Source organism: Podarcis gaigeae, assembly GCF_964106915.1.
Source record: "Podarcis gaigeae genome assembly, chromosome: 2".
Classification (NCBI taxonomy): domain Eukaryota; kingdom Metazoa; phylum Chordata; class Lepidosauria; order Squamata; family Lacertidae; genus Podarcis; species Podarcis gaigeae.
The window spans coordinates 41,879,002-41,894,019 of NC_139679.1; the positions used below are offsets into that span (position 1 = coordinate 41,879,002).

The 15,018-nt window shown below is 47.4% G+C and overlaps 1 protein-coding gene across 10 annotated transcripts in view; it reads left to right on the forward strand.

The window, feature by feature from the left end:
* The window catches only part of ARHGAP44 (Rho GTPase activating protein 44), an 86,332-nt gene that overhangs the window by 65,912 nt on the left and 5,402 nt on the right, over window positions 1–15,018 (forward strand). For 4 of the 10 annotated variants that reach the window (XM_083725813.1, XM_083725811.1, XM_083725809.1 and 1 more), the window contains 8 exons: window positions 1,668–1,781; window positions 2,920–3,011; window positions 3,862–4,042; window positions 6,853–6,870; window positions 7,855–8,076; window positions 10,193–10,654; window positions 12,283–12,431; window positions 13,244–13,621. In XM_083725813.1, coding sequence (XP_083581939.1) covers window positions 1,668–1,781; window positions 2,920–3,011; window positions 3,862–4,042; window positions 6,853–6,870; window positions 7,855–8,076; window positions 10,193–10,654; window positions 12,283–12,431; window positions 13,244–13,621 — 1,616 coding nt within the window. The remainder of the gene's footprint in view (window positions 1–1,667; window positions 1,782–2,919; window positions 3,012–3,861; window positions 4,043–6,852; window positions 6,871–7,854; window positions 8,077–10,192; window positions 10,655–12,282; window positions 12,432–13,243; window positions 13,622–15,018) is intronic. The other 6 variants (XM_083725815.1, XM_083725816.1, XM_083725812.1 and 3 more) reach the window with 6 other exon arrangements.

Here is a 15,018-nt window from a genome sequence, read left to right on the forward strand (position 1 = left end):
CGTGCAGCCAATCAGAAGCTGTGCTTTGGTTTTACGTTCGAGAGCCAAGGTGCCACTGTACCTTTAAAATAATGGTGGGTGGGGTGAAGGTTGATTAATGTTGATGGTATTTTGCATTTCCTGGCCTGGAAAGTTTCTGATGCAGCTTCAGTCCCAGCACGCAAGAGAAGAGAAATATATGCGGATGGGTAACCATTGCTCCAAGCACCTATCACGTATTTTGTGCCAGGAGTCCTCTTCTCTCACATCGCCTGCCTTGCAAAAAGAGACCAGTGCTTCTCATTTCAAGAGCCAGGCTGGCCTGAAACTTGATCTTGTCTGCACCACAGTAAAGGACTTGCTACTTCTCACCCACTGCCAGCAAGACGTCTTGCCTGTACTTGGGTGTTGGGGAGCCTCGGGGGGAAGCTTGTAATGGCTTTGAAAGCTTGCTGTGTCTAAAGTTGCCACGTTAATTCCACCAGGAGGCCTCTCTGCGACAAGCATTGCAATTAAACAGAGTTGTGTCAATGAGACACAAGAGTGCTTGGCACTGCTGACTCTTTGCAATGCACCTCGAGAAAAACTTTGCCTCCAGCTCACTGCCTTCTAAGTAGCAAGGGATGCTTCCTACCTCAACATCCAAACCAGTTTCACAAGGATCCTCCCTAAGAGACAGGAGGGAGATCTGGCATGCTGCTTTGCTAGAATGATTATACAGGAGCAGATACATGCAATATTTTTATTTATCATTTATTCCTTTCCATTTAGGAATTGCTTCCTATGACATTTCTCAAATAAATTCAACAATACAAAAGCATCCGTAATAAAAACTTATGTGGAACCATTTAATTTATAAAAACAACTTCAAATTTAATACAGATATGGACCAGGATTTATTTTTATTTTTTTGATATTTTTTAAAATATCCCCTTTAAAAGGCTTGGGGAAAATTGGCACCAAAAAGACAATAGCAACAGTGTCTGTCTGATATGTACTTCCAAAAGGTAGGCAGCACCATGGTAAAGGCCTGATTCCTATACTGTGTAGAACAGGCCTCCGGATGAGATAGTATCTGCAAGAGGCATTCTCCTGCAGAGAGAAGTGATTGATTGGGTATATAAAGGGTGAGAAGGTCTTTTAGGTTTCCTGGTCCCAACCTGTGTACAGGGTACGCCATTATCAACACCTTGAACTTAAGGCCAGTAGCAGTTTTTCAGCTGCAGCATAATACGATAGTGGTTGTCTGCCCCAATGTCATGCCACCAGCTGCAGCTTCCAGGCCAACTTCAGGGGTAGCTCCCACATCGAGGTATTGCCTACAAGTACACTGATGCTAGGGCTAATATACCGTATTTTTAGCTCTATAAGACGCACCAGACCACAAGACGCACCTAGTTTTTGGAGGAGGAAAACAAGAAAAAAAATATTCTGAATCTCAGAAGCCAGAACAGCAAGAGGGATCGCTGCACAGTGAAAGCAGCAATCCCTCTTGATGTGAGCTTCTCCCCCTGGTGGTTGGTACGTGTAAAATGCAAATAATGGCACTTGCCCATTTATTCATATGAACCCCTGGGAAAGTATCCACTAGTGCATGTCTGTTGGTTAGCAATAGTCTAATGACCCAGTCAGTAGCTGCTGAATGTACACCCACCACTCCATTTTAACTCTGTTGCCTTCCATTGCAGGTACCTGATCAAATTCCTTGCACACTTAACAGAGTACCAGGATGCAAACAAAATGACCCCAAGCAACATAGCGATTGTGCTGGGGCCTAACCTTCTCTGGCCTCAGACAGAAGGGTAAGCGGCTGACATCTAGAACACTGCAGTTCTGAAATGCTAGATAATATAACTAAGAACATACCGGTCCTGGGGCTGGGTTTTCTTACCTTCATTTTGCAAGCCTCTTGTTCAATTTTCATGCTTTGATCCATTTGCAACATCTGGATGTCTCTCTCAGGGTGAAGAGCAGGGATGAAGTGAGGGCAAAATGTGGAAAATGAGTTGCAGTAAGGTATGAGAAAAGGATAGGCAGATTGCTGAGTGGAGGAATCACCCTCGCAGCACAATCCTGTGCATGCTTGCTCACAAGGATGTCCCAGTGTGTTCAGTAGAGCTTACACCTGTGTCAGCATGCATAGGAATGTATCCTTAGAACTCTTCTCTGTATTTTTCAATTATTTGCATTTCAGAAACGCAAACACAGTTGAAGAGAATGGGTAGTTGCTGAGCATCAGCATGGGATAGATCACACCCATTGCCACCATTAATGTATACAAGTCCGATAGTTTGTTTAACAAACACATCACCACAATGCAAATCATCACTTCTAGTGCTATTGGGCATCCGGTGAACAAATGTAGAATATAGAAAGCAATCTGTCCCACTTCCTCTGAAAATGTCTGGTAAAGTATCCAGAGCAGCATCCTACCTTTCGTAGCTGACCGACCTTGGCAGGTTCCTGAGACCAGCCCCTTGCAACTGGATTTGGGAGGAAACAGAAGAATCTGCAGGAGACATGTTGCCTTAGAGCCAGGAGCTGGACTTTATCCTCTAGTCCAGTGTTTCCCAACCTTGTGCCTCCAGATGTTTTTGGCCTACAACTCCCATCATCCCTGACCACTGGTCTTGCTAGCTAGGGATGATGGGAGTTGTAGGCCAAAAACATCTGGAGGCACAAGGTTGGGAAACACTGCTCTAGTCCAGGCATCCCCAAACTTGGCCCTCCAGATGTTTTGGGACTACAACTCCCATCATCCCTAGCTAATAGGACCAGTGGTCAGGGATGATCCCAAAACAGCTGGAGGGCCAAGTTTGGGGATGCCAGCTCTATTCCTTTCCAACCCTGTGATGTTGTCATTTTGTTTTTCCCTTCGGAAGGACCTGTCTTACTGCCCTCCTTACCTGTCCATTTCTCTCTCCCACCTTTTTGTTTCAGAAACATCACCGAGATGATGGCGACCGTCTCCCTGCAGATTGTTGCAATTATTGAGCCCCTCATCCAGCATGCAGATTGGTTCTTTCCAGGAGGTAGGACTGTCTTTTGTTTGCTAGACCTGACCCAACTGACCTAAGGCAAAGTGGGCAGGGCAGAACTGGTGACAGCCAGGCCACAGATTTTATCCTTTTTGGATAGATCGCCTCCCGTAGGCACCATTTGTGGTTCTTGCTGTTCCTTTCCCTGATGGGTCACATTCTCCATAGTCTTGGCTAGGGGTCCTAGAGGTCTCAGACTGTGCCTCCTAAACCAAAGGTCTGTGCTTCTGATCATTTGCTGTTCCAGACAAGTATCTTTCCATGGGCTTGGTTTCCCTGTTTATGCTTTGCATGGTACTATTGAGAACAGTTGTTACCTAGAAAATCCTATATGGGGCTGCTAGGTTCCCCAACCACATTAAAAGTGTTCATGATGATGAGTACATCATCGTTGTTGTTATTGTTGCTCACCTTTCATGAGCAGGTGTCAGGTCGGGTCACAATAATTTAAAATCCAGTTTAAAACCATTCAAACAAATTACCACCACAGGAATAGGGTGGGCGCTGAAAACACATGTCTCCGGTTTCAAAAGGCCAGGTGAACAGGTGTATCTTCTGCATCTGCTGAAAGTTGTATAGTGAAGGGTCCAGATGCACCTCTGTGAGGAGAGAACTCCACAACTTAGGGGGCTGCCACAGAGAATTGTCCTTTTCTTGGCTGCCACCACCAAAACCTATGAGGGCAGCAGAACTACCAAGAGGTGTGTATATGACCAGGAACATCTGTCTCAGGGGGGTGTATATTTGATTTATACTTATCCTTGCCAAGCCTCTCTCTGTCCTCCCTCTGGCTTCAAGTGGGAGCCACAAGCACTACTTGGCCATTTTGCTCTCTCCTAACTAGATATTGAGTTCAACTTGACTGGGAACTATGGCAGCCCTGTGCATGTGAACCACAACGCAAATTACAATTCCATGCCATCGCCTGATATGGACCATGCCGACCGCAAGCATCCTGACCAGGCCCGGCGACCGCTTAGCGTGGCCACAGACAACATGATGCTGGAGTTCTACAAGAAGGATGGGTAGGGGGTGCTTTTTATTTTGCTGCAGGAGGAGTAAGGGGAGGGGAGCTGGGAAGGGGCTGTGCTGGCCTGGAGTCGCTGCTGCTCCGTAGAAGTAGTGCCCATGTTTTCTAGACGTGCAAACACAATTCACTGCCTTGCCACTAACATCCCACCCTGCTCCTGACGCCACACCATCTGCAGGCACCTGGCCCGTGGCCTCTTTAAAGGGAAGCAGGGCTGTTGCACCTGGCCTGTCTGCCTATTCACCTGGTATGTGCCTGGCCCAAGCTAGCTGTATGGCTCTGCGCATTGACTCAACAAGCAACATAGGTGTTCCCCGGGACGGGAAGCAGATATCTACCTCACTGTACTAAAACTGGTCCTGATAACTTCCAGAGTGAAATTTGTCCTACACAGATTTCCTAGTGATGCAGTGAATGTTTCAAAACATGTTATCAGTTGGTTGATGGGTGTCTGCCGTCATTTTCTAAGAGCATAAATAATAGGTCACATGATCAGCATGCTGGGACATTTGTAGTTTTTGCCATCCAGAACTACTTTGGCGGAGAGCAAAACAAAGGGGGGGGAGACTTGTCTTCCACGATTGACAACATACCACCATAGCGCCGTTTGCACCATAGCACCGCCTATTAAAGGAGACATCTGTGCTGAGATCAGGAGAGGGAGCAATACAGCCATGGGTGAAGAAAGATGCTGAGCTACTGAGATGCCTATTGGGTCCTGTTGACTCTAGCTTCGCATGCATATTTCTTAGCAGTTGTTCCTTGCTGTGGTAAGGTTAGCACAGGGGAGCAGCACTCTGCCTGCTCAGTTGGCCTGAGCACATGCAGTAGTTACAGTGCTGCTCCTTTCTCTACCATCTGTAGACCTGAAGAGGTGCAGATCTGGAATCCAGGGCATTGATAGCTCTTGGTAGCCAGGGACTAGAGGTGAGAATGGAGTGAGGGAGGAGACGCTTTCCACCTTTCATACGTTAGAGCCTGTCCTGCTCAGGCTATGTGCATCTGGTCATGGGTCTACAGGTTCTCGCTAACATCTCCTGCATCCTCTAGGTGTGAGCTAATAGTATTAAATGTATACTGTAAAACACTGATGGTGGTAGCTTTACCATTCTGGAGGAGGAGAGGGAAGAGTGGTTGTTCATTTAGTGAGGTCTTGAAATTAAAAAGCTGTCATTCATTGTTAGAAGAAAGGACAATGTTTCAACTTTCTTTTAAATATGGAAGAGATATATTGATAGGAAAGGGAAACAAAACATCTCTCAAAAAGATAATGGACCATGGATTAATGGTCCATTGGTTTTAAAAGACACATTGGGTTGTATTCAGCTGTGTCCGTCTCAGAGTAGGCCCACTGAAATTAATGGACCCAAGTTAGTCACATCCATTATTTAAGTAAAAACTTCATGTGCCAAGTCATGCACTATCTGCTACCTTCTTGTAAGTTTCTATTTGTCAAAGCAGGCTCAGGGAAGAGGGGGTGGCATGAGTTTTGTAAACAGCTTTGATATTTTTAGAACCAAGTGGTATATAAATTGTTTGAAATAAATAAATAGCATGAATTTTATTGCAGGGCGGGGAATGAAGTGTAGCCTGCATGGTGGAAAGTCATCCAATAGTTCCTAGGCCTGGAGTCCCTGCTTGTATCACCTCCCCCAATTAATTTTTTTTGGGGGGGATCTTAATCAGTGATTGGAGAGCTTAATATTGGTATGCAGTACACCTTATGCATCCCTGCTTAATCAGTTTAAAGCTCACATTCCTATAATAAACATATGCCGTTTAAAACTTCCTACTTGCAATTCCTCAGTTAGTTTAGTGATTGTTTTTCTTTTCTTGGATTTACAAAGACATTCTCAGTTTGGACCTTTTCTCTCCTGTGACTTGTTTTGATCTCTTCAGAATGGCCATGAATGCCCTACTGAGTTTGCCATCCATATGCATAAAGCTTGAATAGTAAGGAACACCCTTGCCTGATGGAAACTGCATTGTCAGATCTTTTGTGTTTAAAAGGTCTCTTGAGGGTTGGACTTGGAACTGTTCTCAGGCTTAGTTTTAGTATGCTTTACCTGTGTCAATGTTATAGTGATCCCAATGTCTAGGAAAGGCCTCAGTGAGATATCTCAACATTGGTTTTTATTTTTGCATGATGCATGCGAAGGAAATTTAGCTCTCTGTAGAAGGTTGTGGCAAGTACCTGGAGCTGTGCAGTGCAAAAGAAGCCATAGGTTATTTTCCTTATGCCATGAAAGAGCTCTGACAGGAAGGCACAACCTGGAAAAGATCCCAGATAGAGGCTTGATACTGGCTCAGATTAGTTTTGGAAACATTGTAATCCCACTCTTGAGGAGCTTTCTGTATGTTGTGGAGTCTTACAGTGCTCAGTGCGGACATCAAATATTGTTAGGTCTAATTTGCAAAGCAAATTCTTCTGGATCCCAGAAGAAGAACCATGCAAAGATTATTGTAATCCCCTATTAGGTTCACCTCTAGCCAGCTCTCCCTCTCCTGCATTCTACACACACACACACACACACACACACACACACACACAACTGCAAAACAACTGGCATTGCTTTCACAAAAACCTTCCATTTCCTCAAATTCTGCCTTTCACTGAATGTCCTGCTTCTCCACTTAGCAATATGCTTCTCTGCAGCCAAATTGCCCCAATCCCCCTGCTTTTTGCAAGCTGCGGCCTTGGACTTCCCAGCCCCTTTCCCAAAGGCCTGCCAGACTGATGCAGCAGGAGAAGCATTTGGCCTTAGTTTCTGTTACACTAATACCTGTATGTTTCTGTCCATGCAGCCTTAGGAAAATCCAAAGGTATGGTATCCTCTGGGTAGCTCTTGAACCATTCCTACCTTCAGTGTCAAGACCCAGTCAATTCAGAGCACCCACGGTCTTGCCAGCAGAAGCTCACTCTTGCCCCTGTTAGTGTCGGGGCAAGGCAGAGCAGAAGCCCGCTTCTCCCCTAGAGCACTGAGACGGGAGCCTGTCTTTTGAGTGCCCCGTCAAAATTTGAAGCTGCCTTATTACAGAGTCTGCTTTGGTGGACAGCGGCTTTCCAAGGTCTAGATCAGAGTTTCCCAAATTTGGATCACAAGTCCCACCATCCCTAGCTAGCAGGACCAGTGGTCAGGGATGATAGGAACTGTAGTCCAAAAACACTGGAAGACCCAAGTTTGGGAAACCTTGGTCTTGATAGACAGAAGTTTTTCCTAGCCCTTTTCTCCAAGGTGGTAGCGATGGACCCTGGGCGCATGTGCTCTGTCATTGACCTATGGCCCTTCCCCCTTTCCTGCAGGATGTTGTTTTTTCCAGTTTTTTATCATCCCCAATACAAAGGGCATCAATTAATCACAGGTGTCCTGGCTGCACGCTTTTTTAAGATTCCAGATGCTCCCCTTGTGCCCCGCCTTAGATTTTTTATGTTCAGGTCTGTGGCTCTTTGGAAAGGCCTCATGGTCCCAAGGCTTCCTGATTCTTGTTGATTCCTGGGAGAACCTCCCTTAGATACAAAACTTTACCAACCTTGGAAGGTCACTGCTTTTGCGGCTGCCCTGATGATTGCAAGTGGCCACCGGGTGTCCCAGCAGAGCAGCCTTTGACCCAAATGACCCTCACGGCCGTGCCAGAAACCCCTCTCTAGAGTCTACATTTAAGTAATTAAGTACGTGGATCCTTTCAGACCTTGGATGCACCTAGGTGGCTTCCCTCCTTCCCCCTGCAATGTAAATGTGTGTGTTTAATGCTCTCAATGATTGCTTCCGAGTTGGTAAGGGACTATCTCTGTGTTCCCCCCCATAGCATGGGCGTCCGGGTGATGGACACCTCATGGGTGGCTCGCAGAGGCACCTCCATAGTTCGTAAGGCATCCTCCACCCCTCCTGCCATGCAGCCCCCCGCTCCGCCTTCCGATCTTGCTGCTACTCCTCAGTCACCAATTCCTGAGCAATCTCTTGACATTTCAGCTACTCCCTCCCCTACTCCAACTAGCTTCGGTTTCCCGCCAGGGGCTGAGAGAGCAAGGTAAGTGCTGGAGGGCAGCGCAAGCAGCTGCCACTCTGTTCTGTGGTCCTGGAAGTCTCTGTGGACACGTCTGCCACTCCCACACCTGCATGAGCCCTCTTTAGTTATGCTTCCGCTTTCACTTTGCAAGTGTGTGTGTTTGTTTGTTTGAATGAGAGAGAATTGAGGCACAAAATAATACTTTCCTGTGGCCCAGCTGAATGTAAGCAATTTAAAAAAACAAACAGACCTGTCTGCTCCAAAGATTTTAGACAAGCAGGGAGACAGGCACCAAGAATAGTAACATAGAACAAAATTCTTTTCCTGATTTTGCGCTACCGAGACTGGGCAGACCCTCCTATTTTGCCGCCTCCTCCTGTTGGAATTCGGCAACAGCAGCACAGAGAGGCTTATTCTGACCCGATATTTTATTGATATCCACCTAGACTTCCCATGGTGAGCTGTCCTCAGCTAAGGCAAAGGTCTGATTCTGCCGATAGTTTTTAGGGCCCAGCTTCATCCAGCTGCCATGTTGTCATTTATAGTCCTGGATTTTCAGACCTAATGCAAGACTTGTGTTATTTTGTGCTGTGGATTCATTCATAAGGGTCAGCTCTGTGGCGAGCTGGAAATGACTGATCATGTTTGCCACATTCATATGTTCAGAGAGTAGGGGGTTATCCATAGGGGGTATCATGCATATGTTTCTGGTCTGTGCTTCTGCCATAGATGTGCTCCCTGCTGAAAGCAAGCATGGAATTAGACATTCAATGTGTTGCATGTCAACATACCCACTAAAAGCAGGGGAGGGAGTGAGACATGCATGGGAATAAGAAGCTGGCAAAACCATCCACAAAGGCAGGCACTCTCACCTTTCTGTTGCACATATTCTCACAAAACAGGAGGAATATATATATATATATATTCTGTGTTTATACTGGCAAGAAGAGAAATTTAGTCCCACCCTTGCTACTTCTGCAGCCTGCGGGCTCCAATATTGGCAGCATTCGTCTTGTCCTGCAGGATTCAGAATTTTGTAGTCTTTTCTTTTGACTTTCTATGACATTCCTGGTTCTTTCTCAACTTCAGTTTTTCCAGCCTTGTTCCTTTCCAGTAAATTACCAAGCACCGGTTTGGATGGCACTTCTCTGTTTGTGAGCTCACATTAGCCAGGGAAAGAGGCCAAGAAAGAAGGATGGGGGCAAAGTCAAGCCCTTGATAGAAGGACATGCAACTTCATTAGAACTCATTCCATGCTTCCTTGACTCCCCTGGGGTCTCTCTCACCTGCAATTGCATACCTCACACTTTGGAAGGAATCCAGCAGTTACACGGCAAACCTTGATGCTTGCCTGGCATTGCATCTCGGTACACTGTCCCGCTGTTTTCTCTGCCATGCTTTCCTCAGATCACTAGTTCTCAATCCAATATTCTGCTTAGGGTTGCCTGGCTTCCCAGTGTAATGAGGCAGCAGGTTCTACTATGCAGTGTGACCCACTTGTTTTGTGACAGATTAGTTTGTCCCGAATGAATTGACAAGAGTAATCAATTTTCTGAATTGTGGGGGACCTTGAATTCCATAGTGAACCCTCAAATGCCCCCTGGCTTGGTTTTATTTTCAAATTAGCACTTACGGGCAAAATTCAACCCATTACACACACACACACAAACACAACAAGCCCCTGAGACAAAACCACCACTCAGGACAACTGGCATCTAGAGATGTTTTCCAGATCCCCCCAAACAACTGTTTAGGAATAGGTGACATTGGCAAGGCAGACTTTGCACAGGCCTAGCTTCTGTTTTCCAGCAGATGAAGTTTCCAAGTGCCATTTTCTACATTTGGGTGGCTCATGAGAGATAAGCAGAAACCCAGGCCCATCACTGTCAGCTCAGGAAGGTGGGGGCTGCTGCCCCAGCCACTGTGTACCTTGCAGTTGAGGAGCCCCTCTAGCTTTCCTTGAATTTTTGGTTGTTGTTCTCCTCTCTTCTTCTTCTCTCCCCTGCCCCCACCCCACCCCTCTCCTGGCAAATGCTTATGGGCTGTTTTCGAAACTCCTGTTCGGTTCTTCCCTGTACAAACGCTCTCTGCTCTCTTTTTTTTGTTTTTTTTGTTTTGTTGTTTTGGACATTTGCAGCACGGATGGTGTGTCGTCTAGTTGGTCGGATTCCTGTTACATCTACCCATCCCCTGAGGACGACAAGCCTCCCCCATACCCCTGCTACTCATCCTTCCACCACCACCACCACCCCAAGACTGGCCCATGCGCTAGGCCAGAGCCCCCCTTGCCACTGTACCGGTGGCCAGGGTACAGCCAAACGCTGCCTCCCCCTTCCTCCTCCTCCTCTTCTTCCTCTCCCTCCCCTCAGCAGCTTGACATTAACTCTAACCCGAAACCGTATTTCCTGCACCTCCCTAAGCAGAGCTCCTTCACAGAGTTGCATGGTCCTGAGACTAACCTCTCCTCCGTCTACATGAAACCCCCCCTCACCTTATCCAAACCCGATCCTCCTGGCACTCCTTACAGCTCCCATATGTCAGTCTCTCCCCCCTGGGTCAGCTGCACCTGTGCCAGAGACAGAGGAACCGGGCTCACTAGGTAAATAACCTCTTATTTGACAAATGCTCGGGCAAATTGGGCACGGTGGTGGAAGGGTGAGCACCACTTGCTTGCCACGTACCAGAGGTCTACGCACAGGGACGATGCCTAGGGCCTCCACGCCTCCTCAGTAGGCAAATGAGGCCTTCCTGTTGGCCTCCACATTGCTACAGATCTCCTGGAGAGAACTTCAGCTGTATCAGCTGATGGAGCCTGCAAGGGAGGCAGTTCCTTGAAGCCAAATCCAGGCTTAAAATAGGTTCCATTGGTCACCTTTCTTCCCCTGAGAAGTGAAGTTCTGAGACATGCCCAAAGTGGTCTGTAAGATAATTTTCAACACCGTCCCCAAATTACAATTCTCAAAATTTCTTGGGGGAACTATGACAGCCATGGAATCCCACATCACACTCTTTGAATCATTCTGTCTGCATAAATATTGCAGTTTGCCAGATGTAACAACCCTCCCTTTCCTTTCCCCCTTCCCACACACGCCAGGGCCAATTTTGACAGGCTCAGGGAGCACACAATGAAGATGGGGAAAGCCCCATTGCACAAGCAGGATATGTTGCACAGAACTTCTGCTTAAAGAAGTTCATTTAGGTGAATCCCATGCAATAGATATATCTGTAGCTTGGGTAAGCATTTAGTGTCAATAGTCCAACCAACCAGCCCTTTCTTTGGACCCCAAGTTGCAAAGACTTACATCAGAAGTGGGGATTCTGTGGCCTTTCAGATGTTGTTGTTTCACTACAGCTCCTATCATCTCTGTCAACAGTCCATTCCAACTGAGGCTGATGGGAGCTGGAGTTCAACAACATGGGAGGGGGCACATGTTTGCCTAGCCTTGTATTACAAGATTTTGAGTCGGGCCCAAAACAGCTGTGCCAGTCCAATAGCTTCTTTGGGTCCAACCTATTTAGAGGCGCAGGGGGCACCCACCTCGGCCTGGCAAACGTTGAGGCCTTCACCATCCAGGTTTCCAATTACCACATTGAGTTGCCTGGTCTAGCCAACCACCTTGAGTAGCACCTTTCTTGCCACAGATTATTTGCGACAAACTCAGTTCCCTCATTGAGGTAAACCATGGCTTGCCACACTGCCTTGGGGTTGGTGGCCACTTGTAAGCTAAGTGCAAAGGAACAAACTTGGACAACTGACATGGCCTCAAGTTCAGCATAACAAGTTCACCTCTTAAATCTGTGAGGTGCTTCAACCCATCCCCACCACAAGGAACAGATCGCATTGCTGCTGCTCCTCCTCCTGCCCCACAGAGTGGTCTCTCTGGAAAATGGCTTCCCTCCATTTTGTTTCGTCTCATTGCTGTGTACAGAGTGACTGAGAGGGCTGCAGTGCCATTCATGCTCTAGTCATGCTCAGACCTGCTTTTGAAGGTGGATGTGCAAGTTTGTCTGGTCCTTTGGGCGTATGTTCGGGAGCAAGGCATCAAAACGCTTTGCTTTGCAAGCATCATTGGCTTATCATAGCGGAGGGTTATGGGCCTGCACCCTGGGACTGTGGGACAGGAGGAGGGGGAGGCCATGGGAGAGGGCGATTTTTGCATTTAAGATGCCCTTCATACAAAGGGGCTCATGACTGCTGCTTCTTGTCCACCTTTTGTTTCTTTTTAGCACACTAAAAACCAAGGAACTCTCTCCTGTTTCTGGGCAGAAAGGGAGCCCGGTTTGTGGCCCTGCAGCACCATGTGGGACCACACAGCAGTTGCCTGGTCTCACACAGCAGCTGTCCACAGAACAGAGCCCACACACCCTGCGGAAAGGTAGGTATTCACACCTGACCAGGGCAACAGGAGTGGGTTCAGCTGGGTGAAATGAACAAAGCAACAACTCTCTCTCTCTCTCTCTCTCTCTCTCTCTCTCTCTCTCTCTCTCTCTCTCTCTTTCTTTTAGTGTGTTAACCACACAATTTAATTCCACTAGTTAACTGACTGCTTTTTGGCCAGGGCTCCTGTTTTCTCTGTGGGCAACTGCAATGACTGCAGATTATTAGTTCTTCTTTCTGGTGTCCTCATAAGACTGAGAAATCTGGTAGGAAAGTTCCTGCCACAAACACTTGAAAACTTTTCTAAGAAATAAAGTCACTAGAGTGAACAAGTAGGGTCCATTGGACAGTTAACCTGGAGGACGTAAAAAAGAGCTAGGTTCAAGCCCTACTTCTGCTTTGCATTCAGCATAGCTCTAAGGAAATGGTTCCATCAACGCAAGCATTTCTAGTTTACTGATGGAACAATCTCTGCTCCCCTCGTACACTGTTCTGTGAGTTCTCCTAACCCTCTGGAACAGATTTAATGGAGTGCAAGGGGAGGGGAGGAAGTCCCATTGCGCTAGCAGAGAACCCTTCTGTTGGCTTCCACTAGTACAATGAGTTGGTTAAATATGGTTCATGTTCCAGACATGGCTTCCCATGAGCACAGGTTGCCCTTAGGCTTCCATTCACCAGGGCTCAAGCAGGCCTGATGGTTGTATTCAGAAAGCCAGTAGTAAAAAGCTCACCTGACCTCCCAGTGATGAATGACAACCAGCTGTATCTGTGTGTTTGTATGTGTGTCTCTTTCTCTCTTGTCTTCTGCAGTTTCAAAGAAGCTGACCCCCATCCCTGCCAAGGTTCCTTACGGCCAGTCAGGTGGTATGTCCGATCAGTCTACGGGGCAGCCGTCCCCTGCCAGCCTTTCTCCCACCCCACCAAGCACCCCATCACCCTATGGACTGAGTTACCCACCAGGCTACTCCCTGGGCTCGGGCCCACTCTCCCCGGCAGCTGCTCCTTCTCTGTCTTCTCCTCCTTCCCTGACGAGCACTTTAACCAAATCTCGGCCCACCCCTAAGCCACGACAGAGGCCCACGCTGCCACCTCCACAGCCTCCCACATCAAACGCATCCGGCTCTAGTCCGCAGTCCATGGAGCACACAGTACTTGACGGCATGTCCCCCGGGGAGAGCATGTCCACAGGTAACAAAGCAGTGGCAGAGGGACAGCACTCTAGGGGGGTGGGGGGTTGCTAGCAGAGACAGAGTGGAGGAGGGAGCAGTGTATGGGCAGAGCTTGCCAACGTGGCGCCCTCCAGTTGTTTGCAGGCAGAACTTGCATCATCCTTGATCTTTGTCTGTGCTGGCTGAGGTTGATGGGAGTTGTGGTCCTGGGTATCTGAAGGGCACTGTTGGCTTAGGGGGAAGTTCCAGGTCTGCCTTTTGATTGCTTAAGGCACAGCTGGCGAGAAGCACTGCAGAGCCAAGAGAAATGGTAGGAACAACTAGTACAGAGCACCATAGTCCAGTCAAGATTGAGAGTGGAGTTTCCTGGTGGCACAGTCCTTCGTTTTTTTCCTGTATTCCACAGGCAAGTGGCAAAGCAACAATTGAGTTATGCTGTACATAAATTCCGGTGCTTGTCACCTACTGAATCACTCAAGCAGGAAGTGATTGCCATTCAAAACAGGATTCTGAAACTACCTGAGAAGCAAGGCCAAAATTCAAGTGTTGCATTTAAAACAAAATATCAAGGGGTAAATTGCATACACGGTGAGGGAATGAGGATCCTTCTGATTCCAGGTCATATGCAGTGAGTTAAGTGAGCTGAGCTAAAATGCTGCTTGAGGCTGATATGGAAGGGAATACTTTGAACATGAAAGCTGAGCATAACACAGACCTTTTTAGCCAGGAACTTAGCCTTTCCAGACAAAAGGGACATTGCACAAGTGCTGCTAATCCCTTCTCCCTCTGAAAATGCAACTCTTTCTCCATGTTTCGCTCTGGGTCATGCTACGATGGACATAGGTCATTACTTTCTGATGTGATTCAAATCTCTTGCTCTGTGTAGCAAGGCCGGGGAACCTATTTCAAGCGGAGGGCCACCTTCCCCGAGGGCTACCTGGCAGGGACAAAAGTAGGCACAGCAATGAATGCAGATTCTGCCTTTGTACAGGAAGCTGATTTCTACACACGCACCGCACTCTCTGTCCTCCATCCATGGAAGCAAAGAGGCATTGTCAGAGTTCAAGGGCCTATTCCAGCCAGGCAAAAGCCCTCGAGGAGGGTGTGAAGCAAGGCTGGTGAAGGATGGAAAGTGTGCCCTGGGAAGAGTTCCAAAGGCCAAAGAAAAGGCCTAGAGAACTGCATTGGGCCCCCAGGTCAAAGGTTCCCCATCCCTGCTGCGCAGCTATTTTGCCTTTTTTTTAACCCCCTTCTTCCCTTCCCCCTTGCAGGCTGTGCATCCATAATTTCAAATGCTAGACTGCACATCTTCAGTAAAAAAAAAAAAACAGTAAATAACCCAACCAGTAGTGCTATTTGGTTAAGCAGTAAAATACCACTGAGGGGAAAATATGTATATTACCCTTGGGAAACCAG